The 26,843-nt window shown below is 40.7% G+C and overlaps 1 protein-coding gene across 5 annotated transcripts in view; it reads left to right on the top strand.

Annotated features, from left to right (window-relative positions):
- The window catches only part of VPS13D (vacuolar protein sorting 13 homolog D), a 96,158-nt gene that overhangs the window by 51,350 nt on the left and 17,965 nt on the right, over nucleotides 1-26,843 (top strand). For all 5 annotated transcript variants that reach the window (XM_088178795.1, XM_088178798.1, XM_088178794.1 and 2 more), the window contains 10 exons: nucleotides 724-903; nucleotides 1,151-1,267; nucleotides 1,590-1,739; nucleotides 1,881-2,030; nucleotides 2,857-2,953; nucleotides 4,540-4,688; nucleotides 7,028-7,162; nucleotides 7,510-7,677; nucleotides 21,700-21,832; nucleotides 23,836-24,031. In XM_088178795.1, coding sequence (XP_088034921.1) covers nucleotides 724-903; nucleotides 1,151-1,267; nucleotides 1,590-1,739; nucleotides 1,881-2,030; nucleotides 2,857-2,953; nucleotides 4,540-4,688; nucleotides 7,028-7,162; nucleotides 7,510-7,677; nucleotides 21,700-21,832; nucleotides 23,836-24,031 — 1,475 coding nt within the window. The remainder of the gene's footprint in view (nucleotides 1-723; nucleotides 904-1,150; nucleotides 1,268-1,589; nucleotides 1,740-1,880; nucleotides 2,031-2,856; nucleotides 2,954-4,539; nucleotides 4,689-7,027; nucleotides 7,163-7,509; nucleotides 7,678-21,699; nucleotides 21,833-23,835; nucleotides 24,032-26,843) is intronic.

The following is a 26,843-nucleotide window of genomic DNA, read 5'->3' as shown; positions in this document are numbered from 1 at the left end:
GGTGCTGATGTGGATGACAGAGTCATTTGGGCTTAGCATTGAAGTGAACTAAAAGCCTTGAGGCAAGTTCGGAATACGGAGCAAAGCAAACCTGTGCAAGCAGATTGTGTTTTGAGTTTATGTTTGAATGTTCTTAGTAATTTCAAATAATTACACTATTTATTAGAAATTAAAAAAGTAGTTAGTACTGTGATATTGCATTGATCATTTTGTGATGAAATTACTGCAACATAGTAAGTTACTTAGTAAGTTACTACTTGAAGCAACCAAAAAAGCTCTGTACTGCTGTCTTTAGACAGTAAATCCTTTAGTAAGGATTTACATTCTTATCTAAAGGTCCAGGGTTCACCTTTTAAAAAGCTTTCTATTATTTTGGAAAACTTTTCAGGACTTTCCAATATCCCTTGATGATGTGATAGCTTCAGTTTCAAACATGCAGTGGGAATACTTAATTCCCACTGAATTATCAATTACCCACCTAATTTTCAATTACTTAATTATCGATCTTGGCTATTTCTTTTATCTGCCAATTGGTTAAACATGAGTTAGCAGAAACTTGAGTAATGTCAAGTAAAATGCTGCTGAACTGCTCTTCTTTTAGTTCTGACAAATAAGGAGACAAAAGTAAAACACAGTTTTAAATTAATATATGTAAATAGTTATCTGAAGTATTTATCATTTAATTACTTAATTTTCTTCCCTTACTCTTTTTTCTTTCTCCAGGCAAAGGGAGGAATACAGGGTCTTCACGATGGAGCTGAAGTTGTTCTGGGTCCTGATAACTCACTTGAGCTTTTGGGGCCAGTTCCACCTGAGCAGCAGTTCACTAACCAGAAGATGAGGCCTGGCTCAGGAGTACTGGCTGTGAGGGTCATCCGAGATGGCCCCACCAGAGTCCTGCAGGTGACAGTCCTTCATTAACTAGAATCTAGTTCCATTCTTTGCCTTTACTGGAAATACTATTTTTCTGTATTACATCTTTAAATCCTTATGGAAGACATGAAGGGGATGGGAATATCATAAGCCAGAAGTAGTTACTATTAAAGTTTTCCTTGTCCTTAATATTTTAAAAAGATAATTTGCTAAGGTAGGATAACATAGCTGGTATTTATATATAGGAAAAGGATCATTATAGTAATTTTTTTTCCAGATAACTGATTTTAACCAACGTAGAAATGATCGTTCATTCAGTGAGGGAGAAGAACTTCCAGTTACAGAACAAGATCTGCGCAAATTCAAAAATCCAGATACAGAGCAGGAGTTGGAAGTAAGACATGACAACTAGTTCTTGTCTTTTTTATTTTAATTTTCCTGTCTAGATTTCAGTAGGGGGATGATTGTCAGTAACCTCTCCTGATGATGACCTTGTGTTATGAACTTTAGATTTTCCTGCTACAACTTCTCATTCTTAGAATTTGGGTTAATATCCCTTAAACCTCTTGATTCTAAGAGGAATTGTCAGTGAGCTGCTCAGTCTCTCTGGAGATGGTCCTAGAAAAATAATTTCTTTGCAGAACTGTGTATTTGATATCTGAGGTTTTTTCAGTGTTGGTTTATTAGTGGTGGGTTTTTTCTCCTTCTTTTCTCAGGTGCTTGTGAAACTGGAAGGTGGAATAGGATTGTCTTTGGTCAACAAAGTCCCTGAAGAGCTTGTGTTTGCAAGCCTCACCAGAATTTATGTCCACTACACTCAGCTCTCAACCAGTCAGGTGCTAGAGCTCAGTGTGCATGATATACAGGTATTTGCCATTTTGAAGCAAATTCATTTATTCATAGGTCTTCTTCAGTTATCTGATTTGGAAGATGTTTATAGCTGTGACTGAGATTTTAATTCCTAAATAGCACTGGAGTTTCAATTCTGGTTTCTGTCCATTTTGTAGGTGGACAACCAACTTATTGGCACCACACGGCCTTTTATGCTCTTTCTGACACCCAGGGTGAGTGAGAATGAGCCCCTGGACCCTGGGCCTGCTGTGCAAGTCAATGCCATGAAATTTCCCAGTAAAAATGCACTGACTGATATATACAAGGTAAACCACAATGTTTTGTTTGTGTAACATAGATATTTCTTTGCTTAAATGACCCTTCCTGTTCTTAATTTTTACTTGTAATCTGAATTTGGTGGTTTGTGAAATCCACTTTGTTGAATCAATTCTGAAGTTTAAAGGACACAGTGTCCACGTTCTCATGTTTGTGGTATTTAAAGCTGCAGTACAGTGATGAACAGGGTAATAAGTATGTTTAAAAATGTGACAGATCAGTCCAGACCCCTGTCTGTCCGTGTCTGTGACCTTCCTTTTCAAGGCAGTTATTCTCTCATGAGAACTGTAGTGCAGTGAACCAGAATATCTGTGCTTTACTCTTCAGGAGTTGACTACAGGGTTATAAATTCCCTCTGATAAGCTTTTATCTTGCTGCATAAACCCAGTTCTGAGCACTGCAGCCATTTGGAAACATTGGCTGTAAATTTATCCACCAACTGTGGTATGTACTGTGAGGGCAAAACTGAGTTGGTTGTCAAGATTTACTTTCTCACTTGGAATCTTCACACATGTAGTTTGACTCTGTTTTGAAAAGCAGCTGATTTTAGTGTTGGAAATGCAGCTAAGATTTTGAAGTGTTAGGATTAGATAATAAAGCACAATGCCTTCCACAAAATTGAAATCATCATCACTAGTTGTAGATAACTTGAAGCGAAGAAAGCTACCAAAGACATTTTAAAGGTGGGAGTTTTGCTGCAAATCCATGAAGGTGAAAATATTCCATTGAAATAGAACATGTTGTCCTTTTAAATAGCTTACATGGATTATATTTCTGGTGTTAATGCTGTAAACTGAGACTTGTTTATCTCTGTAGCATCTGATGATCACTGCCCGAAAGTTCACAGTTCAAATTGAGGAGAAACTGCTTCTGAAGCTATTGAGTTTCTTTGGCTACGACCAGGCAGAATCAGGTGTGGTATAGAATTGCACAGCTCAGTTTTCCAATGTACAGAAGTATTATGATCTTTGCATATAAAATAATAGAAAACAACAGCACACTCTTGGCTGTGTGGAACCTCCCAGTCTTGAACAGAGCTGGAAATGCCTCGTGGCCCCTGGAAGCTGTTCCTGGATGTTGTGCCTGTTGCAGAGCTCAGGTGATGGCCCAAGTACAGCCTGTCTCTGGAAGGAGTTCAGTATTCATTTTCACTTCCTGTATTTGGATTCATCTGAACTGGGATAAAAGAAATTGTGTCATTAATTTAGCAAGCCACTTTGTTTAGTGATTTGTTTAGTTTGTTTATGTAACCCAGGGCTAGAAGTGGGATCTGTGTTAATTTGTTCCTTGGGCAGTTCCTCTTGCTTCACTGCAAGAAAATTTTGTCTGACCTTTGTTGTGGCATCCATACCCCTGGTTTTAATTGTAATGTAAATTTTCGTTCATTCACTGAGGCAAGACAGACCTTTTCAATCTCCTGATATCATAGATGCTATTCTAATCCTCCTATTTTAGTGTTTATCTGTGCTTTGGAAACTTTTTGAAATGTTTGTTTTGGAGTGGCAATTGAAAAAGTCACTTCTATTATGCAGTAGCCTGTGTACTGTTACATAATAACTGTCACAGGAAAAGAACTTTTTTTGGCATGATTCCAAATGGGGCCAAGCCTACAAACGATGCTCCAGAGTTCTGACTTGCTAATCCACAATATCCTCTGAATTATCTCTGGAAAAATAACAGTTTTGCATTTCACAGAGGACTTACAAACTTAGATCTCTGGTGATGAAGGAAAACTAAAAATTTTGACTTTTGTTCTTAGCCTTTTAACTAATCTCCCCTTTTTTCTGGTTTACCCTGTTCCTTTTGCTCTCTTTTCCTTACTTACTGTACATTATTTGTAGTTTATCTGCTGGTGTCATCCTAGATTCAGACAAAAATAATTTTCTCATTTGCAATTAGCATGTTTTATTGTTCATAAACCTGAGTTCAAAAGATGTGGTCATCTTTTGTCTTTCCCTTGCTTCCTCACACCACCCAGGTGCTCTTACAAATAACCTGAGCCTTGTTAATGTTGACTCAATTTGGGTCACTCTCCATATAAATTGATATATTTGATGTCTTCCATGTAGGCATGCTGTCCATTGTGTAGGGAATATTTGAAAGCTTGTTTTGTACATTATATTCCTAGTTAAGTGTGTAAGGAATTGTAGAGAAAGTGGAGGGAGGAGAAGAGACTGTAAGAGCATGACTGCACAGTAGGAAAATTGCAAAGTCATGTGTTATCTCCTTGTTTCTGTGTGCTGATAAAGAGAAATTAGAAGTGAGATTAAAAGCTCAAATAACAGGTTTGAGAGATGCAGAGAGATCTGACAAAAATTCTTGAGCCTCAGAGGTCAACTTCATGTCACAAGGCATGAGTAATTTTGCTGGCTACACCAGCAGTCACACATAGTTTTTATTTGTACAGAGGATTGTTAACTCTTAACAGAGTATGCATTCCTAACCCCATATTTATTTATCTTTAATTGGTTCTCATTCCTGTGTTTTGTCTGGATGCAGAGGTTGAAAAGTATGATGAAAACCTCCATGAGAAGGTTGTTGAACAAGGTGGAGGACAAAAACGATACTACTTTGAAAATCTGAAAATCAGTGTGCCTCAAATCAAGCTGAGTGTCTTCACTTCCAACAAGCTCCCTTTGGATCTCAAGGTACATTTAATTAGCATAATTTTCAGTCTCTTCTGTAATAGTCCTTCATTTTTGTAATTTCAGTTGAAGCACAGCCAGCTGGACCTAATGACTCACTGCTTTACAAAGGACCTTAGTTTCAATAATGGAAGTGTAAAGAGCTTAATGGGAATTACTATCATAAAATAAGAAGTTATTCAACTTAGAGAAGTACAGAACAACTATGAGTGTTTTAATCCAGAAAATGTTGTTTCATTGGAACTGGAGAATTTGCCTGAGCACTGTGCAATATAGTCAAAAATTAAATGAGATTGAGTATGAACTTAAAATAGGTGAGAAGTCTGGTGTTTTTAATATGGTCATAACTCTGACATAGTTGGTAAGTGAACCAGAGATTCCAGATTATGGCCAAAACATAATCTCTTCCAATGTTCCCAAATCATGTGTTAGGACGTTCTTGACACAATAAAGTTGCAGCAATCAAATCAGCCACTTCAAAAATGATTAATTTAACATTTCAGTCAGAAATACTTCAGTTCTTTCTGAGCTAGTACAACTACTTCCCTCCAAGGTGGGAGAGTTGACACAAAACCAATCAACCAAACCATAAAAACCTCTCCCCATTGTGGAGGAACTGAGCTGCTGCCTTTTCAAAAAACCAAAACTGAGACACCAACTGGGCTTTTTTGTCCTTGATATGAAGGACATTATGATGAGAAGCTTCTGGAGAAGTTTAGTGTTGTGTAATGAATGTCATGTCATGGAGTCTTACCAAGATGATCCAGAAGATCACCAGTCCTACATTATTGTATTATTTATACAGAATCCTTGTGCTGAGGACAGTTCAATAGCCAGTTGGGATATTCCTTGGCTGTGGTATTTTTAGCTATAATATCCCTTAGCTGTGATATTCCTTACTGCTAAATAATAGCAACAGTGTCCTGAATATGTAGCTGCACTCCAACATGAAAAGCCTTGTAATTCCATTAGTTGAAATGCAGACTGAGGAAGCAGAACTAGTGGTGAGTGCCTTTAAGAGCCCAGCACTGTGCACTGTTCTGTTTGCATTTCCTGCCACCCTTGGTATAGGATTGCACATGGATCCATCTTGGCAGCAGCCAGCAGAGTTCCCAAGGGAAAACTTGGCATATACATTTTTCCTCATAATGTTAACAGTCCCTGCATACTCTGTATATTGACTTTCACAGAAAGAGTTCAGTTCAGTTCTGTAGCACAGGAGAGTTCAGGGTAGGAGGGAGAGAATAATCACAGTAGAGCCTTTGTGGAAGTTTTTCCAACTACCTCTAATGTTTCTGGCTTGGACATGGCTGTCTGGTAATTTGGTGTAGACAGATTATTTTTATTAGGTACCAGTATTAACAAAGTTGCCTCATATAATATCTGATAGTTAAACAGGAAATTACTTCCTACCCAAGTGAATAATGAGGACTACTCTGGTTGGTCATCCATTTACTGAAAAAATAAATAGCTCTTTTCTTACTTGCAAACTTTACTCAGACCTGTAACTTGCCTTAATTGCCTGCAGATGGCACAAAACCTCGTGTTCCTTTTACCAGGCAGCTTTGGTGATTAATGTGTAAAGATAAAACATCAGTGTGAAGCTTTTTGCCTTCTTCATAGTTGATGTTGGTGAGTGTGCAGATGCCATTATCAAGACCTGAAGAAGGAGCCTCTTTCTAATTAAAAAATAAGTTTTCTTATTTTTTTTCAAAACTATTTTGTTTTTGTGTATCTGTATTTAGATGTATAGCCTGTCCACTTTAAATGTGGGTTTTTATGTATAAATTGTACAAAGTACAGATGGCCTATGAGCTAATTACAGTCTTTGTTTTCTTCCTTGAAAAATAATGGGAAAAGCTAGTTTAAAGAATTTCTTTAGACCACATAAATGAGCCTCAGGCTTACAGGAAATTATGTATGTTATTCTAGCTCATCCTGACACTTAATCCCTTCACAGAAGTTCAACAGGGTGGAAAAGAGCCAGTTTTGTCAAGGAAATTCATTTAGGGTTAGAGTTTAATTGAACATTAGAACAATATAGCAAAGTTATATATGGAATCTTGGACACATTTTGGTTTGAAATATTCCTATCAAGTGTGGGAAACATTGCATTGGGAACTTAGAGACTCTTGAGTTATTGAAGAAATGCAGTGCTGAGAAGTTATCAATGCTTAGAAGGAAAAGGTTTGTGGGTGACTGCTCTCTGTATCTGTGTCCTCTCTGCAATGGCAGAGAACTCCAGCAGCTTCAGAGGATCTTGGTTTGTTACCCATTTAAAGGGTGCTGTGAATGAGAAGCAGAGGGAAGAATTACAATGGCAATATCTTTTATTTACTCAGGCATTGAAAAGCACACTGGGGTTCCCTCTGATCCGATTTGAAGATGCTGTGATTAATCTGGATCCTTTCACTCGGGTCCATCCATATGAAACTCAGGAGTTCATCATTAATGACATTCTGAAACACTTCCAGGAGGTCAGTGTGATAGAGATTATGTTGTGGCAAAGGTTGAACTTCTCTTGGTTGAGGAGTTCTCCACTGAGGATGGGGGAACTCTTTTCTGACTGTTAAGTGTAAGTGCTGTGTTGCTTCTTTGGTGTATGGAGAAGTAGTATCTTGGAAGAATTCTAAGAATACACTGCATTTTAAGATGAAAGTGTTGTTAATTTTACTGGTATTTGTGTGTTGATTTCTCTAGTAAACCTACCTGGGTTGCCATAAGCCTCTGTTGTGGGTGGGATGTTTATTTTTTTTGCCATCAGCCTTGCTGATGCTTAATGTGATCAATAAGAAATACTTCATTCTTCCTCTTGATTTTACAGGAGCTGCTGAGTCAGGCAGCAAGGATTCTAGGTTCTGTGGATTTCCTTGGCAACCCTATGGGTCTACTGAATGATGTTTCAGAAGGTGTTAGTGGACTTATAAAATATGGCAATGTGGGTGGTCTCATCAGAAATGTCACTCATGGAGTATCAAACTCTGCTGCAAAGGTAAAAATTGTGATATTAAAGTTTGCTATAACGATAAGCAAAAAAAAGGCAAGAAGTCAAATAGAACTGTTGACAAGCTTCAAGTGCTTTATGTCCTGTTTATTTTGGTAAAATGGTATTTGAAGTGTAGATTTTCTTTTTCTTAAATCCTTTCTATACATCTAGGGATGCCAGAAACAGGAGTCAGTGGACCCCTCAAAGCCCTATTATTGCTGTACAGATACTTGCAAGTTGCATCAACAGTTAACCAAAGTGAGAAATAACATGCAAATGAACAAAGCTGTGTAAAATTATGTATACATAATCTACATAGAGGGAGAGAGCACTACAGAAAGGTGGAGTATTTAAGGGATTATTTAGTCAAACAGGAGTTGTTAGCTGTTAGTTATTTTTGGGAAGTGATTAAGCTAATGTGAATAGCAATTATTATGCTGACACTTGAGGTTTGGGGGGTTTTGTGCCACATAGCAACAAACTAAGAAGTTTCTAAATTGCTTTGTATTTATCTGTAGTTTAATTCCACAGTGAACATGGTGAACATTCTCTTGTCCTTCCTGATAACAGCTGGTTGAATTCAATTATATCAGTGAAAATAACTGTATTTAGTGCCCAAGAGAGGGATGATCTGAGGCAAGAGTCAGAAACAGGAAGCAGTTTGGATCATGGTTGATGCTGTACTTAATGCTTAGCAAACATATGTTCTTGAAATGTTTCATTACATACGTGGTGTGTCAGCATGAACCCCTTCATGGGTACAACTGCAGTAATGCTTTTTTGGTAAGTTTGGTTTCGTGAAAATTCTTTAATTTCTATTTTTATCATTTTCCTAACATGTAACAGTATGTGTGTACTGTCAGGGTTCATGCTTTAACAGTCTTTCCCACTTACTTGTATACAAGGAAATCTGCTTTTTCCCCTCCTTAGTGACAAAAGGTAATTCAGAAGATGTGAAATGCAGAGTCTGTGTAATTACAGAGAGCTCAAGACTAACATTATCAAACCTAGTCCATCACCAAGTGCAGAGCTGGATCTGACCCAGAGAGCTGAGCCATGAGGAAGGATGACATGCACATTTTCTGTCATAATTATCTTGTTTTTAGCGTTAGCCTATTTTGCAGAGTTTCAAGAAATTCAAGCAAAATACTGTGTTGATATTCCTGCCTTCACCACCTAGTAGGTGGAGCTGTAATTCTCAGCACTACAAGTACAAGCAGTCTGGTAGAAGACTTGCTGAGCTTCTGGAAGGCAGCTGGATCTGTGTGCAAATGAGTACTTTTGTCCATGTTTTGTCCTGGTGGCTGTGGTCTCTGGTGACCCATCCACTCCACCCAATAGAGTATGTTTCTTTAGAGTTTCCTTTCTATAAAGTGTTGTTTCCTCATGGCAGTCACATCTGCAGCAACAGTCCCATAAATCTTCCTTTAAAAGGCACGAGCCTTCCTCTGTTTCCCACAAGGGCAAGGTCATTCTTTGAACTTTGGAGTCATTTGTAACCAAGGGATTTGTGAAAGAAGATTTTCAAAGGCAGAAGGGCAGTTGGATGCTGAACTCCTTTCAAAATTCAACAGGAGCTGAGGGCCTGCTTCCCATTTATACCTTTGAAAACCATCCCATGTACTATTTATTTGTCTTCCCAGGTATTTTTTTTTCTTTCTCCTTGATATTATCAGAAATGTCTCTGTGATGCAAGTCCTACACAGTTCCCTTTTCAAAGCTTTTTATATGGTTTATGTACTTGTCCTTCTGGAACAAGGAGAGAAATCCATAATTTAAGAAGGCTTAGTAGTACATTGTGATTGATGAATCCTCCTTCCAAAGATTGAATCTTAATTCTGCTCCATAGAAGACAAGGAAAACACTTAATGATAAAAAAGGCTCAAATAGGTTGAATTCTTCCTTATGTGTTGCATTGCTTTCAGGCATTTATATCTGCTCAAAAACTAAGCCAGGAACGTCCATCAGATTAAAAAAATGGCATTTCAAGTACAGTTTGGGATGTGTTATGTTCGTGGTACAACATGGAAATTTGTCTTTTACTTTCTCTTCTACCTTGTGTGTACCTTATGAGTGTGTCTAGGATATGTAAAGTATTAGTAAAGAAAATTATGTGGAGAGAAAAAACAATTTGAGTTAGTCAAGAGAAACAAAACTGAAACAATAGGTCACTTTCATCTTGCTCTTGGTGCTCTGGGAAGGTATTTTAAAGGATATTTTCACTGCATAAATTTTCACCTGATTCAGCTGTGCTACAGAGGGCTCTTGTCTTTGCAGCTTATTCTGTGAATCTGGTAACTAAAGCAGCCAAAACTAGAGGAGCCTGTGTCCTGCACAGGCACTGAGGACTGGGAAAAATCTCCATTTGGTTGTTTGACTACCTAACTTATGAAGTGTCTTAAAATAAAAATCTGTCCTAGATTTTAAGATGAGTTAGCTATTAAGGTGTGAGTAGATAGATAAACAAAGAGTAATACTATAATCATGGCTTTAAAAGTAACACTGCTCAACTGAATCGAGAAGTAAGCTATTGGAGTTGTATCTGGTTTTGTCATTTTATTGCTTTTCTATTTTATAGTTGTGCTGATTATCCCTGTAATGGCTTTTCCATGCATTTCAGAGCACGCAGTGGGTAATGCCTTCTTTCAAGTGGAGAGCTGCAGCGTATTTAAATTGGCACAAAACCTTAGGTTAAATAAAGTTCACTACAGACAGTTTTGTAGTTTTTATCCCTTAGAGATTCCAAGTTCTGTATTTTAAAAAGTTCTTTGATCCTAAATATAGACACCAGAGGGAATTTCATTCCCTCTGAATGGAGCCTTCTATAGTTGCCATATGCGTAGAAATGTCTCACATTCTTTGCATCCATACTTTTTTTATTTCCCCTGTTAGGCATGACAGAACTAAACCCTAAAGTGTTCCTGTTTCAGATGCTTCACTTAGAAATTAATATTGAACACTGAATTAGCAGCTGAACAAAAGTGTTCTGTAGCTTGTGTTCTCCAAATGGAAGAGTAAGTGTGGTAGTATCTATTACTAGCAAATAGGTGTTGTGCTGACATAGTGTAATTCCTTGTGGTAAAGGATAGAAAAGATTCACAACTTGTCAATCCTGTATTTAATGTGTCTGATTTCTTTCTACCTCTACCATGAATTCTCTTTATCTTTTAGGAATTATGAGCACATAGTAGTGTAGCTGTTATGACTCTGAGGTTAGGATCTAGGATAGAAATAATTGGTGGGTACCTCCCTTCCTCTTGAGAAAAAGAATTTAGTGAACTCCATGAAAGAGCTTAGTTTTTATATTGAACTTTGAAGTTTCCAGTTTAATTAGGCTTCTTAATGAAGGTAAACCATCAGTCACAGCTGCATTTCCCAATTAGGTTTTTGGGACTCACACAGGGTGCTGGGGGAAAGGCTTCCTTCCAGAAGCAGGCACCTGAGATGCCAAAACTTCCCTAGAGTGGAGTTGCAGTAAATTGCATTTGAGTGTCTGTTTTCTTTTATGGCTAATGAACCTTTCTGCCCTAGACTTTCATTCCATCTATTTTTTTCAGCTGAGTTCAGACTGATGGCAGAGGTTCTTAGGTGCTTAACAGAGATAGGAAAAGAGGTGAGGTGTTAGAACCAGGTAAGAAAACTTTAAGACTTAAGGATGCTCCAGGTGAGTGTTTGGCATGGAGGCATTTGTAGAACAGGAGCATGAAAGCAACACAAAGGGAAATGGGAATTTTAACCCTCCTTGTAAGATAAATCAAAGCAGAATCTTGAGTGGTTGGCAATGACAGGAAGATAAAGATAACTGAATGGAAAATAAAGAGGAAGTAATAAAGGGATTATTTAAAAATAAATCTTGAACAAGTGTTTAACTTGCATGAACGTTAACAAAGTGGGCAGTAAATAAAATGAGAAGTGGCTGTAGCAGAACACAGAAGGAAAGTACAGTTTGAGCAGGCTCTACCCAAAAACAAAGGTTTCTAAAGCAAAGCTGATGGTTCCCTTTTGTTTGAAGTTTCTTAGTTCATTTAACCAACCACTCCTTTGATACCATTCTCCCATCTTTGGAGTAACTGCAGTTCACCTCTGGAAACGTTAGCTCAAAATGCCAAGGAAGTAGCAGAAAATAAAATCCTATCTTGGTGTCAGGGAGCTTCTAACAAAAGCCTTTCTATATGAAGCCTGAGAAAGAAATACGTGGTAATGTTTTCCTCAGAAGAGTCTTAAACAGAATCATCAAATGATGCTGTAGGAAGGTCATGGTGGTGTTGGAGTTGTAAGTTTGCTGAGTGTCCTACCACTCTCTGTTTTCATGATGTTTGTTTGATTCCTGGCTCTTCTCCTTAACTCCTAGGAGCAGAATGTGCGTGGTTACTGTCAGTCTTAGTGGATAAAGGTGAGGAAGGCTGAAATACATGTCATCCTTCTGGGCAACCTTACAGGTTAGAATTCAGGTTTTCCTTCAGGAGAGCTGGCGGTCATCCCTTACAAAGGCTAGTTGAGGTATTGAAGTACTGGGATTTAGCAGCATTTACCATAATCCTTTCTATTCCAAATGTGATTTATACAGTTTGGGTCAAATGTAGCTTTTTCTGCATTTTCTTCAGTGTAATCTTTATCTTTCCCAGTGTAGCCTAGAGGCTCCTGCAGGCTGTCCAGGTGGCACTGCAGGTTATCGTTTGTTTAACTTGCATTTCATCCACAGATCAGCAGCTCGTGCAGGTTCACAAGAGCAGTGAGAATCTGTATCAAAATGTGCAGATGATGAGGTGGAAAGCAATTGAAATTCCCAGGCAGAAATGTTGAGTACTGGAGGAACATTACAGATGAGGCCATTTCCCCATTTCCTGCTAGTTTGAAAAGACAGCAAGTTTTATGACCAATTAGTGGCAATCATAAGCCATGGAAACTGTCAGTTTTAATGTGCAGAACATCTGGTGTCTGTAATTAGTATCTTTGAAAGAGGTTTTGGGATAAAGTATCATCTTTGAGAAGTTTGAAGTATTATTTTCTTCTTCCTGGTTTTCATTTGTACCATGGGATGAAACGTGTGTGGCCAGCATCTAGATTAAAAGTTTTCTTCTCAATTTGGTTTAAATTCAGCCTTTCTTTTACAAAGCTTTTGCACAAAGTGAACACACTTTACTCCAGTGTATTTTTATGTGGAGAAATGGGTATGGGTAGATAGAACAGAAATGGTGATATATTCTGTGGGAAGAACTGATTTAATGTGGACTTAATGTCCTAAATGTACCCCATTCAAAAGCAAACTGACACACTGGTGGCAGCTTTGAATGAGCCTTACCCAGGAGAAATTGCTCAGTTGACAATGAGAGCCCTGTAACAATGCAGCAACTGCACACACAGAGATGCACAGCTGATAGAGGAATGTACAGGTGACCATTTGACAATTGAAAAAAGAGACTTTTAGAGAGCTTTAAGTTTTACATTTGCTCTAGAGCTTCATTTCAAAGAGGTTTACCAGCTGATTTTCCTGTAAAATGAAATGGACTGTTCTGTTTTGCTGACTCACTGGAGAATTCAGTGAACAAAGGAGAATTTAAAATGAGGTATGCAAAGAGTTGCCAAGTCATAAACTGTGACACTGGACATAAGCATTTATCATAGATTAAATGAAATTTAGTTTTAACCTGCAGTTTTTGAGTGGTTACGTGTCAGGTGGACACACACATCTATCCCCTGTACCACCAGTGGCGTCTGAAGGAGAAAAAATGGGTTTGAAATTCATCATTTCAGTCTTGATAAATGGCTGACTGCACCTCCTACTGTGTATTTACAGACTTAAACTTGAAGTTCCTTAGCTGTGTATCCCCCAAGAGTGAAAACATTGTTTCTATGTCCGTGGGAGAAGGCCAAGCTGTACCAGGAGATACAAACAGCTCAGAGTTGTTCACTATTTACACACACACACACACACGATGGCTGGTCCAATTAATGTGCTTGCATGGGCTTTCCTTCAAAATATCTCGTAGAACACGAAAAGCCTGTTAGTTTTTAAACAGGAGGTTCTTTCAGATCCCAAGTGTGGTCACAGGTGGTCATGGCAGAAAAAGAAATTGTCTGGAAAGAGGCTAAGTGCTGCAAGTTGGTGCAGATGGAAATGCTTTTGGAAATCAAAATCAAGGGAGCTGGTAAAGATCATGTTAAAACCAAACCTAATGCGGCCTCTCTGAATACTTTGTTGTTACCTATTAACTCAAGGTACTGGATCTCTTCAGGCTTTTTCTCTGTTTTTCAGTATATTAAGAGGTTTAAGGAGGGGGGTGAAGGAGGGCAAATAATTCCATTCCCAAAAAAATAAACAAACATTAAGACCTTCAGGCTTGGTAAGAGTTAAGGCTGGGGGGAGGGGAATTATCTGTTAAGAGTATTAGTTGTTTAATAAAGCACAGTTGTCCTCCAGATGAACCCGCCAGTGACTCCGCAATTGGGGTCATTCCAAGTTCATGCTGTGGACTTTTGACTGCCTTCTGTGTCTGTGAAAACAGCCGGCGGTTCCTGCAGGGATCACTCATTGAGCGCTGTAACACAAAACTATTGCCAGCGGGCACCTGCTGGTGCGGCTCCCCGGGCGGTCCCGGGGGGAAGCGACCCCGCTCCCGGGGCACGGCGGGGTGGGAGCAGCGGGGCTCCCCCGGGACAGCCGCCTCATCGGGCTCCTCGCAGCCGCACACCGGGGGTTCCCGCGGCCGCCAGCAGCCCTTGTCAGCATGCATTAGGCAGCTCAGTTAACGATGGGATGTGAGCTAATTAAAGCTCCTTTGCTTTGGGCATATGACATAAATAGGGGTGGGGAATGCTGCGGGGAATCTCAAGGAGCGCGTTTGTTCACTGGGAAAAGCCGTCGGCTCCTCGTGGTTGTCAGAAATTTGGAGAGGGTCAAAGTTTATGTTGCTCTGAAAATGAGAAGCTGATTATCGCTTTTTGCTGATTTAGTATTTTCTAAATTAAGAGTGTGTCGGTGGTGTTCAGAGTGCCAGGACTCGTTTCTCTCTGCACAGCTTGGCTGGGTTAGAAATGCCTTGGGGGCTCAGCCTGAACTGTCTTTTCTGGTTAGGACTGGATCTGAGAGTTGACTTGATCTGTCTTGATGTGCAAAGGAAAGTGTAAAAGTCTAGAGTATATAAATTGAACAGAATTCACAATCTTGCCTGCTAAATTCCCCCAAGTAATTCTTAAGAGACTGACCAAAAACTTGGCAAAAGTATTTTGGGGAACAGCTTCAGACCAGTAGGCCTTTGAAACCTGACAAACACCTGTTATGTTTCCAAATAAAAGCATTTCACTTTTTAGTCCCAGTATAACACACCATTGACCACAGTGATGGGAAGGGAGCAAGCTGTGTTTGTTGTTTATGCCTACTGATGGCCAGTTTGAAAAATCAAATATATACTGCTTCCACTCTGTAAGAGTGTGTGTACTGATGAACAAAAAAGCTGCTCGAGAAGTTATTTGTATGGCAAGTCACAGAAATACATTACATATCAATCCTCAGACATAGCAGTAAAAGTGGGGAAACTTAGGCTGCAGAATTTACTGGACAACTTTATCTGTCCCACTGCACCCAGTCCTTGTGTATATCTAAGAATCTGGCAGGGCTTTTTTTATTTTTGCACTTTCCAAAGGATAGCAGCAAGATTTGAGCATGACCTTTTTTAACCACAAATCCTAACAGCATGTATGTGTCTCCTTAGCCTGGAATATGTACACTCTGAGGACTTTTGCCTCCATAGGCAAATGCTTAATTTGTAACCGTTGTAATTTACTGACAGACATCAGCATAAAAACTGGCTTCCTCTAAAATACCTTTAACAGGTTGTAGAGTTGTAGGAAATAGAGGGGATTTTTAATGCTGTTACAATGCAGTTGAGCAGGAAGGATTGAACTCCTTTCTAAATGAGTTCTGCAAAGCAAAGATGAGAACCAAATTAAACCCTGTGATTTCTGATTTAAACACAGTTCATCGTGAGGTTTGCACAGAAGTTTTAAGTGATCTATAATTAATTTCATCACTTTCTCCCTTAACGTTCCATCTTGGAATGTTCTGCTTTGCTCAGTCACAAATATTTGTAGATGTACCATTCTCTAGTGCTAGAATTACAATGGAATGTTTGGACTCAGATCATAATTGTGTATTTATCCTTTTGGGATGTCCTTAGAGAACCAGGCAGTGCCAAGAGCTTAAAAAGACTTTAAAAGATTACTTAAACCCTTTTTCCATGCTGTGTGCTTCATGCATCTGGCTTAGAGAGAACAAGCAGTCCAAAGTTGAGTTTTCATTTGCTTTGAATTCTTTTTATGCCCCATAAGCCTTAATTGTTTGGCACCAGCTTTGGTTCACAAACACTGTATAGGGGTGTTTTTGTTTTTCTTCTATTGCTTGAAACAGCAAGGGATATGTAGTCAGTGGTAAGAGGCTTTTGTGGTAAAACTTCCTTAATTATTGTGCCTTTAAAAAGAAAAACAAAAGACCAAATAGCCCAAAACATGAATAGATCGGTTTCTTGTACAGATAGTATTTCATCTGCTTTTGCAGATTTTGGTGAATAGTTAGTATTGATTGTTGACACTGTGTAAATGTAAAACAAGAAATGATGAATCATTGATTTACTTGAGTGGGCAGAGGAGGAGGCTGAGCCCAGCATGCCCTGGGCTTGCAGAAGTGCAATAACATCTTCAATGATTGTGAAGGGCTGAGAGTGGTTAGCATGCTCATCCCAAGATAGTGTGCAAGGTAGCATAATGTCCTGGGATTTGGAGGAAAATGTCATGTTTCACCCTCCTCGGGAGCATGAGTTTATGTTGCAGCAGGTAGGCTGGAGTGCAGTCAGTGGGGGATGTTTTCTGCTTGCAGTATGTTACCAGTCAGTAGCTTCATATCATACATGAACTGATGTGGCACCAAAACCAGGGATCCAGGTGTCTTTAGAGTGTAAACCTGGAAGAAAAGATCAGTGTCTCTCTGTAGAAGGAAAATACAGGAAGAACCATCTGCTTTGGGGACAAAAAGGGTGAGAGGAGGCAGAGGGTGTCTTGTCAATGAAGGTGGACAGATGCTCGGCTGCCTGGGGCTTTTAGGAGGGGGTTCTCTTTCTGTCCAGGCAAAATGGATAAGCAAAGCATTAAACAATACGTACTGATGATAAGTTGAAATCTTTTAAGTACCTGAAATGACAGAACTTTTAATCAGTAGACTGGAAGGCTCCTATTCCCCTCTGTTTGGAAAGGCCAAGTTGACAAGTAAAATACTCACTTCTACGTGTGTGTTGTGCACTGGCTTCATCCAGAAACACTTGGGAGCCTTTTGGTCTGGAAGCAGGTAACTTCCCTTAGCTGAAACTAATTACTGTGTTGCAGTTCTGTTTCAAGGCAAAGGATGTCTGAAATGGGAAAAATGCAGAGATAAAAGACCAAGTGACTAATTTATTTTTTTTCATCAGCTAGTAGACAAAGTACTCATTATGAAAATTAGGGTAGAGAAGGGGGAGCTGTTTTTTACAAGTCCCTTGATTGGTTTCATGTTTGTTCCACAGACTGTTGTGTTTAGTTATGTTGGCATTTACATGGTCTTGAGTAGGCTTTGAAGTTATCAGGTCACACCTTATTAACAAAAGCTGAGGAAGACAAGGGTGGGTCGCACTTTTGGTGTCACCTTTGTTTATCTGGAGCCTATTTGCTGTGTGACCGGGTTAACAGCTCAGTAAGGCACCATCTCTGCTTTTTCACGAGTCTTGAAACCTCAACCTCAGCAGCTGATACTGCACTCCCCAAAGGAGGCATCTAAAAGCAAGACTCGTGAGGAGGGAAAGGCAAGTCTGCTTTTGTGCTTCAGCTTGTGTTCACATCTCCCCTCAGAGTTTAAGTTGGACTTAAACTGCTTAAATTTCTAATGCTTGCTTAGGTTTCTGATCCTGAGGTAAAGGCTGAGGAACTTGTTCTCAATACAATGATTATAAGCTGGACAGACTGGGCAGGAGGTGTTGTGCAGGTGTTTGGTTAGTTGTGGGGTTTTTATGTTAGAAATCTTTAATTTCCTTATTGTATAAGTGGATACAATCCTATTAGCTGAAAGAGACTTCAGAAACCGTTTCAGGGTATTTCAGAGGTGCACAGAAAAGTTCAAAAGAAGTGTCCAGTTGTGATCTCCAGCAGGTATTTCACTCAGGTGGTATTACCTGTAGTGGGTGATAAGGATGGATGTTGGTGTGGTTCAGATCAGGAATCAGGGTAACTCTGACACCACAGTCTGAATCTTTATTCAAATATGAGTGTAAACCTCACACAGAAAGGGTGAGTTGGCCCGTTGCCCAGTAGCCCTTCCCATCACTTGCTAATGCCTGTGGAACATCCCCTTGTTTTATCTTCCCTGCCATTTCCCCTCTAATTGGCAAACTCTGCACTGCAGAGCAAGAAGGGGCTGGTCCCAGCTGGAAGTGGCTCAGGAGGGACCCACTCACTGTGCTCACTGAGGAAACCCCTTGGTTTGGGTACAAATGGTGCAGATGGTGACAAAAGTTTGGCTTCAGTCTTTATTAAATGAGGCCAGGAAACAAACAGTCCCAGGGAAGGGGGGAGGAGAAGCTACTTCAAAAAGTAATTCAACATGAAGTTCATGTTTTGTAACTAACTTATGCTGAGTTCAGATTTTGTCACCTGAATCAGGGCAAAATGGAAACATTTCATGGTATGTTTGGTACATTAAAATCCTTAAATTGTTTCGCTTAGAGCTGTAATTCAGTGCTATTTTCTAAATAACACAAAAATGTTCCTGTTTAACTTTGGGTTTACAGCTAATGGAGTTTGACTTGTAAACTATGTGTGTGGGATTCTTTTCTTTTTCCTCCTTTCTAAGAAAAAATACACTATTGCATTGAAATTCTGTCTACACACAAACAGGATTGCTGTTCAGAATTAGGTGTCAGATTTTGTGTCACAGAGGAAGGGATATTTAAGGAAAGACTGGATTGTGTTCATAGGAAGAGCTGGGGTATTGGAGCTGGAAAGTGTGGGTGCAGGAAAGCTTTAAAGAGAGATTACCAATTCTCATCAGTAAATTGGTTTATTCCTTCTGGCTGATGGTCCAGTCACACAGTACTGTAACTTCCAAAATGTTCTTGAAAAATCATTTTCAGGTCTTGAGAGATTCTGTAATGAGGCTTGAATTTTGAAGACCTGTTGAGCCTTTCAATTTTTATAGCAACTTCTCTAATCCTCATAAGCAAAGCATTTTTCCAGAAAAACCCCTAACCATAAACGTGGTTCATAGCTAGCTTCAGGTTGGTTTGTATTTCTAGGCGAATTTTTTTAAAAAAAACATCTACATTAAGTTCACTACAAGGTCAGAAGTAACTCAGTCCATGATCACTATGTTCTGTTTAGTCTCCATATGATCAAGTCACAAGAAAGGTCATGGGATTTCATTTTCATCCCTGTTGTTAAAATCTGTTTGTTTAGATAATTGGAGCCACTGGACTGGTTTGTCTTTAAGCTGCAAAGGAGTGTTTCAAACTGGGACATTGTGTCATTAGTGGAAAAGAAACACAGCCTTGGAAGAAACAGCAGAAAAAGGAGGGGAACTTCATCGTGGCACTGGGCCCATAAATGAACTGTTTGTCCAGTTCTTTTGTGATCTTCAGTGTATCAGGGTTTCACACCAGGCCTCAGCTGTCCTCTGGTGCACACCTGAGCCACGGAGGGGTTTTTGTGGAGCTGCTGTGGGTGCAGAGGAGATGGTCCATGAGACATAGGCTGGTCCCTACACAATGAAATCCTTGTACTGGAAGAGCTGTGGTCATGCAGGGACTTCAGCACCCTGAGTGTCTTTGGCATTCCTGTGGCACCTGGTACATTCCACAGCCCCAGTGAAGACACAACAAAGCTTTCAATGATCTTTCGTTCCACAAGGGTGGAGAGGGGATGAAGTTTGTTCGTTTCTTGAAAGGAGATAAGAATGTTGATAGTAGTTAAGAGTGGTACAGGAGGTGTCCAACTGCACATAATAAAAAAAACAGATAGTTTTTGGAGAGTATTCCAGGAAAATTCCTTCTAGGAGCCCTTTTCTCTAATAATATCCTGAATACAAGGCAAGTTTCAGGTTTTCTGTCTCCTTTTCTTGCCTCCCTCCTTCCATCGAGCTTCTGGTTCCTCTCTGATTACATCAGACTAAAGGTCAGCAGATCATTATAGATCATTTTTATTTGGTGCTTTTTCATTGACTCACACACAGCAATGGTCAGACTTCTCAGAACAAATCCTGTTTGGATATGATGTTCCCCTTCATCCATGAGCATGTCTCCAGTCCTCCCCCATGCTTTCCATGCTGAGTGTAAGGAGTCACATTGCTCCACACACACACTCAGGGTTCCCCAAGCTTTTGGTTTGGTACCTGTGGACACTTGCTGGAGGTTAGGATTTTTTTATTTTTTTTTCTTAGGTAATTTTCTCCCATTTATTGCCTAAGAGATGATAATGACGATACATAAGAGAGACAAAAGATGTGCTGGGATGAGGAGGAAGGAGAAGGGTGCAGTTCTCTCTTAGCTGAGGGCATTTCCTCTTGGGAAGGGCAGAGATACCATGAGATTTTGGCTGAGCTGGGCTCAGCTCCTCACTCATTGCTCTCAGATCAGAGGGGAGATGGCTGTGCTGTGTTTGCTGAGGGCAGAATTCACCGCCACGATGGAGTTCTGTCTTTTACTGTTTCTCCTACCGTGAGTCAGGCTTTGCTTTAAGAGCGGCCATTGAGCTGGCACCTCATCACCAGCCAAGCTCCCTAGAAGGGACCCTCACCACCCTCTCAGGTGCCTTGGGAAAAGCCTGGGGCCCCGAGCCGCTCTGCGGGAATGTCTCCCAGCAGTCTGGGGAGCCCAGCTGCTGCTGCCCAGCCCCGCTGTTTCCTGCTGCTGCTTTGTGTTTCCTCTTATGCTTTAACTCGACATCCCGTGTCCGCCCGACCCCTGCAGCGCCTTCTATGGAGTTTCTGCTACATTGTGTTTGTCACCCCCGGTGTGCTGCCCCCGCTGCTCCGCGGTTCGTGCCGCAGTCCATTGTGCCCTGCAGAGGGGCCCCGGGCCCAGCTGCCCCCCGGCCGTTTGCAGCAGGAGCCCCTTTTCTCTCCGCGCCGCCATTGCCGTGTGGAGAGAGCCCGCGCCACAGCGCCCCCTGCAGGCGCGGCGGAATCATCGGCGCCGGGCGGCCCGGCCGGGAGCCCGCAGCGCCCCCGCTGGCTGTGCCCGGAACTGCAGCGAGGGGCAGCGCTGGGCCCGCGCGCGGCCGGCACCGCGCCGCTGCTCCGGGCTCGGGGTTTGTCTTCTTATACACAGAAATACGAGTAAAGAACTGCCTTTCCTTCTCAGCATCTGTGCCTGAAAACACCGTAATTTCCAAGTTACAGTAATTCAGAGGGAAGGGGATAATATTCTCCATTCCGAGGGAGGTTCCTGCCTTCCTTGGCGGACACCTGTCCTTTAAACCAGGACAGCGCTTCCCAGCACAGCTGTGAATCCTGGCAGGGATCTCCCCATGCTGTGCTGTGAGTGTGGCCTGGCTCCCACTCCTTCTACAACACAGCCACTTCTACCCTGAGTTACTGAAAATAATTTAATTAGCTCTTAAAAATGTTTTAGTTTCACGACTGGCATATTTGCCTTGAAGCTTTGCACGTATCTTTGCAGAGGAAAAGCTTTATATCTAAATAACATTCCTTTTACGTTTTGAGGGGTTGCAGTTGGATCATGGGCGTTGCTTTTGGTGCATCTTTTGCAGACTTGGTTTGTTTTGGCTTGGCCACAGTAGTTGAGGCACCTCCTTGTCACCTCAGGATTCCAGTTTCACGTGTTGATGTAGTTCTGAGCTTTCTCCATGGCAGAAGGGTAGGACAGATTCCGTTATGTATCAAAATGAGTTGTATAAATGTTCATTTCTTTGGTAGGATCTAGGAATTTTCTGCAGTGAATCTACTTAGGAGAAACAGCTTTTGTTCTTAATAATGGAAAAGGTCTTCTCTTGCAGTTTGCTGGGACTTTGTCGGATGGTTTGGGGAAGACCATGGATAACAGACATCAGACAGAGCGGGAGTACATCCGGTACCACGCTGCAACCAGTGGAGAGCACCTTGTAGCTGGAATCCATGGACTGGCACATGGTAACCCTTAGCTGTAATTTTAACTCATTTCTCTCTTACCAGGGATGATCAGATTGCAAAGAACAGTGGGTGTTACTGCTGGGTGTTTGCTGGAAGCCTGGGCACTGGAGCTATCAGAGGCTTTATGCTTGAATTTCAGTGCTGGCAGGTCAGGGTGGGGGCAATGCTTCGTTTTCAAGTCAATAGAAACTACGTTTAATAATCAGGGTTTTTCACATATAACTGGAAGTACAAGCTTTTTGGCAAACTGAAATGAAAATGACAAAGAAAGTTCATCCAAAACATCAATTTCTTTGTAGAGGCGTGAAATACCCATACAAACAGTTTTTTTGAGGGCCAGACATTAAAAAAAAAAACTTAGTATGGCTGGGTTGTAGCTTTCTTATGTTTGCTTTTAATTCCAGAAACCTGAGTTTCTTGGAATCAGTGCATCAGTTTAGAGTTACATTTCACCAGTTGGGTTATTTTGTGGGTTTTTTTCAGTGTACTAAGAACTAGAGACATTTATTTGTGTAAAGGGCAGTGGACTAGTTTTAATTTGGCCAGAACTTCACATCGATTTAGTTCATGATTTATCTGTTGAAGAAGGTTAAATCAATACAAGCCAAGTTTAAATCAAATATTTATATTTTGCATCATCTTGGCTCAGTTTGTTTAAATGTTATTCTCACAGTGTAACTGTTGCAGCCTGTGCAAAGCTGATTTGGCTTTCACTAAAAGAGGATCTTTTCTATGCTGAGAAAAATCTTTTTGCTTTGGTCATATAGAGACACTGTAGGTGTGAAATGAATCATGAAAGGTTCCTCTCACACCAGTGTGCTGAACAGTCTGACATTAACTGGTAGAAACACAGGAAATCCAAAATACGTGAATCTTTGCTGGAAACTCCATTATAAAAGCACTTCACCGTGTTGTATTATTAATTAGTGGGACTGTTCTAGTCCTAAGTCTGTGGCGTTTTAAAATGCTTTCCATTCAGTTTTTTGAAAAAATAAAGGAACTGCTAATTACTACATTTCAACAGACAGGATTTAATAATAAACTATAGTTGCTCAAGAGGAGAGATTTAAATACTTAGTGCTTCTTGAGTGTGGCAGTTTAGATCTGCCTGGTCTGTAGTGGAGTTACTGACCTCAGAGGAGCCCTTGGCTGGTGGAAGCTGGGCAGGTGAGTGCTTGAGCCAGGGCACGAGAAACTGATGTTTTAATCATGGATATGTGAAATCTCCAGAGTGTGTTCTCAGACAACGTGAACTGTTCCAAGTCTTTTGAAACCTCAGTAGGTGCTTGATTTCTCAGAGTGTTGAGGTTCTCAAGAAGGGAAATGTGCACAAAAATGTCTGTTGGCAGCATCACAGTTAAAGTCACTAAACTGACTTCAAAGACACTTAAAATGCCAGTTTAAAATAATTGACTTAATCCAGTGGAGAAATGCACTCTGTTGTTTTCTGTCTCAAATTGTACCAGTTTTTGTGGTGATCAAATTTTGTCACATCCTAAGTAACCACTTAACCTGTGCAATAGATGAGGACTTCTGGTGTAAGTGCAGCTGGAAATGAACCAGTTTAGAAATACATTTAAATACACATATTTAATGATGAATTAAATATTTTTCTATGGGGTAATATGGTACATATGCATATGTATACTGCATATACAAAGTTGTTGGTTAATGTAACTGAAAGTTTGTGTATTAAATTAAATGCACAATAAACTGTGTAGGCAGAGAGTATCAGGTGGGTGAGGTTCTGTAAGTTCTAGAACCAATGACATCAGGTGGGTGAGGTTCTGTCAATTCTAGAAGCAATGACATCAGGTGGGTGAGGTTCTGTCAATTCTAGAACCAATGACATCAGGTGGGTGAGGTTCTGTCAATTCTAGAACCAATGACATCAGGTGGGTGAGGTTCTGTCAATTCTAGAACCAATGACATCGAGTGGATGAGGTTCTGTCAATTCTAGAAACAGTAATTTTGGACTTTTCTGCTGCTCTTGTCTTTGCCAGGCATCATTGGAGGGTTGACAAGTGTCATAACGTCGACAGTGGAAGGTGTGAAGACAGAAGGAGGGGTCAGTGGTTTCATCTCTGGCCTGGGGAAGGGGCTGGTGGGCACTGTCACCAAGCCCGTGGCCGGAGCGCTGGATTTCGCCTCGGAAACCGCGCAGGCAGTGAGGGACACAGCGACCCTGAGCGGCCCCAGGTCAGCCACCACTCGGTGTTTGTAATCAATAATACCATAAAACTGGCTATTAATGCCTGCTGCAGCTTCTGAACTGATTATCTTCCCTCAGGCAGAGCAGCAATAATCAAAGTTAGCATGAGCTGTTACCAGCCCGTTTCGTTCCGTTTGCTTTTTGTTTAATAGATGGCATTTGTTGATACTCTTGAGTGAAATTTGCCTGGAAAAGATGCAACATAAAATAGGAATTATTAACCTACACCATTAGATGAAGCAAAATTTTTAGAAAGGCTGTATGTAGTAAGATTAAACTTCTGCCACTGAATCCCCACACAGTTGAAATTAAGGAGTTCTCCCTGCTCTACCTCCAGCTTCCATTTTGCTGTAGAAAAACAGCTCTTGAAAGGTTTGAAGAGTTCTGTCATCAATGCAGTGTCACTGTGTTTTAATTTTTATTTTGTGTGAAGTTCTCAGTAATGAAAGGGAGTGGCTGTGTGCCCTTAGGTGTGTGTGCCCATCCCTGTGGCTGGGAGGTGTCAGCACATCAGGACAGATGCTTCGGCTTCTTCCTGTGGTCAGCACACTGAGGGTTCAACAAAGTAATGATGGTTTTGCTTAAAATAAATAAGTGTTCATTAGCACTGACTGTGAGTGTGGCAGAGGGAAAGGACTGAGTTCTGAAAGGGCTGCTCTGACAGAAGTGTCCTTGTGCTCTTTGTGGCCAAGAATTTCCTTTGTATTACTATGCCAAGAAGTCCTCTTGTATGTACATGAGACCCGTGTGCTGAAGAAGGTAAAGAAAACCCTAAAAAGTTTTGCTGTTAGAAAGCTTGGAGAAAAATGTTTGAAAAATACTGGATTTTCTGCTTGTTTTGTCTTCCCATTTGGCTTTTCCATTTCCTGTGCTGTATTATACCACTCTTGGAATTCTGAAGGGTTTACATCAGGGTTTCAGTAAACAGTAAGTTTGATGAAATATGAGTGAGGTGCAGGAGGCCTGAAGAATGACCCTAGGTGAGCTTTATTCTGAAAATGGAAGTTTGTACCTGTCTTACATATTTGGGACTTACCCTGATTTGTGAAACCAAGAGGTCGAGGATTGAAATTTAGTAAGTATATTTGCATGCACAAAATTAAATGAGAACTCTTAAGTACATTGCTGAGAAAATTCAGTGTTTCACTTGTGCATGCCTTAATTTTGTGACTGATTCTCTGTGGCAGGCTGACTGATTTATGTAAAGGTGGGGAGAAGCACACCTGTCTGTGCTGTTAGCTGGACTTCTGGTTGAGCTGTGTGTCTATGGTAATTTGTTTCAAGAAAAACATATTACTAAAATTGGTGTTTTGACATGCTTGAGATACAGCCTGTACACAGTAGGTGTTATCAACAGTTGCCAAACTGGACAGCAGCTGGGAGAGAGGGCAAGAGGATCTCCAGCCATCCTGATCCTGGGCTTGTGTTTCCTCTGGGAAATATTTCTCTTTGCTTTGTTAACTGTCAGTTAAGAGAAGGGGTTAAGACAGATGAGCTGAACCACGTTTTTGCTTCCACGAGATTTTGAAATCCTGTTTTCATGGATGAGCACTGTGAAATCATTTTAGTGTCTTCACACAGTCTATAAAGTTTCTGACCCAACAATCTTTTACAAGAGGAAAGAAAAGAAAAATGGGAAAAAAGCCCCAACCTTTCTCAGGTTACTCAGTTATTACAGTTCTCCAGTCTACAAAAGTCTGATCAAAACTTTTTTTAGCTAAACAAATGTACTTGAGAATATGTAGCTATTGTAGGGGGGGAGAAGGGGTGGGACCAAAATGCCACCTCCATCTGTAAGCAACCTTGCATTGATGTTTTGTTTGGTGTGTGGGTTTTACATGCTTATATAATGAAGGAGCCAAATTGTTCTTTTGGGGGTTTAAAGAGCCCCACACGACAAAGGGTTTGTCTGTTTTCTGGGCTGCCGTGTCCCGCTATTCCCCCGCCGCATTTGTAACTGCTCAAGTATGTGTGGTTTGGAATGGGAGCACAGCAACGTTCCAGCCCGAGCTGCTGGCTCTGCCTGGAGACTGCTGGGCCCTGGGGGCTCCTCCACGCTCAGCACACAAGAGCAGCCTTCCCTGATGGATGTGACTGGAAATGCATGGCAGGAGCTGATCTCCAGTGGGGTTTTGAGCACCTGAAGACTCCGCTCCTGAGTGTGACAAGAGCTGTTTGCCCTTAGCCCCTGCACGTTCCTGGTGCTGCTGCAAAGCTGACTCAGCCAGTTAATTGCAGTTGCATTTAAATAGCAGGCTACCTAACTGTAAATTATAGGTCCCTTGCAATTCTCTAATTACATGGTTGAATTTTAAAAAAAGCTCTGAATTTCAGCTGCTTGACTTTAACCGTTGGATCAGGTTTGAGTGGGAATGAAGAATTTTAATTGAGGTTGTTTGCTTTCCTCAAAGACGTAGTCTAATTCCAGCAAAGTTCTTGAATGGAATGGAACAGTCTGCAGCACGTGTTCCTGTGATCAGGCTTCATGGACATGAGTCTTTTTTGTCTTCAAGTATGTTGATTTGTGTTGGAACTCCTGCAGCTGGCACATGCCATGAATTGGGAGCCTGGAGCCAGACCAGGCTGAGGCACAGATGATGGCTTTAGACATTAAGGGGGTAGTCTCAAAGGTAATTGGTTTAAAGGGCAAGAAAATATTTTTAAAATTTGACTTTAGGCTGGAATTTTTCAAGGCTAATCTTATAAACTTATTACCTAATCATAAGGATGCCCTACTACTTCTAAATTTAATGCAGAAGAGAGCATAAAGCAGTTGGTGAAAGTGCAGCATACATCTAA

Source organism: Sturnus vulgaris, chromosome 25, assembly GCF_052056855.1.
Source record: "Sturnus vulgaris isolate bStuVul1 chromosome 25, bStuVul1.hap1, whole genome shotgun sequence".
NCBI classification, from domain to species: Eukaryota; Metazoa; Chordata; class Aves; order Passeriformes; family Sturnidae; genus Sturnus; species Sturnus vulgaris.
This window is presented reverse-complemented; position numbering and strand designations above follow the sequence as displayed.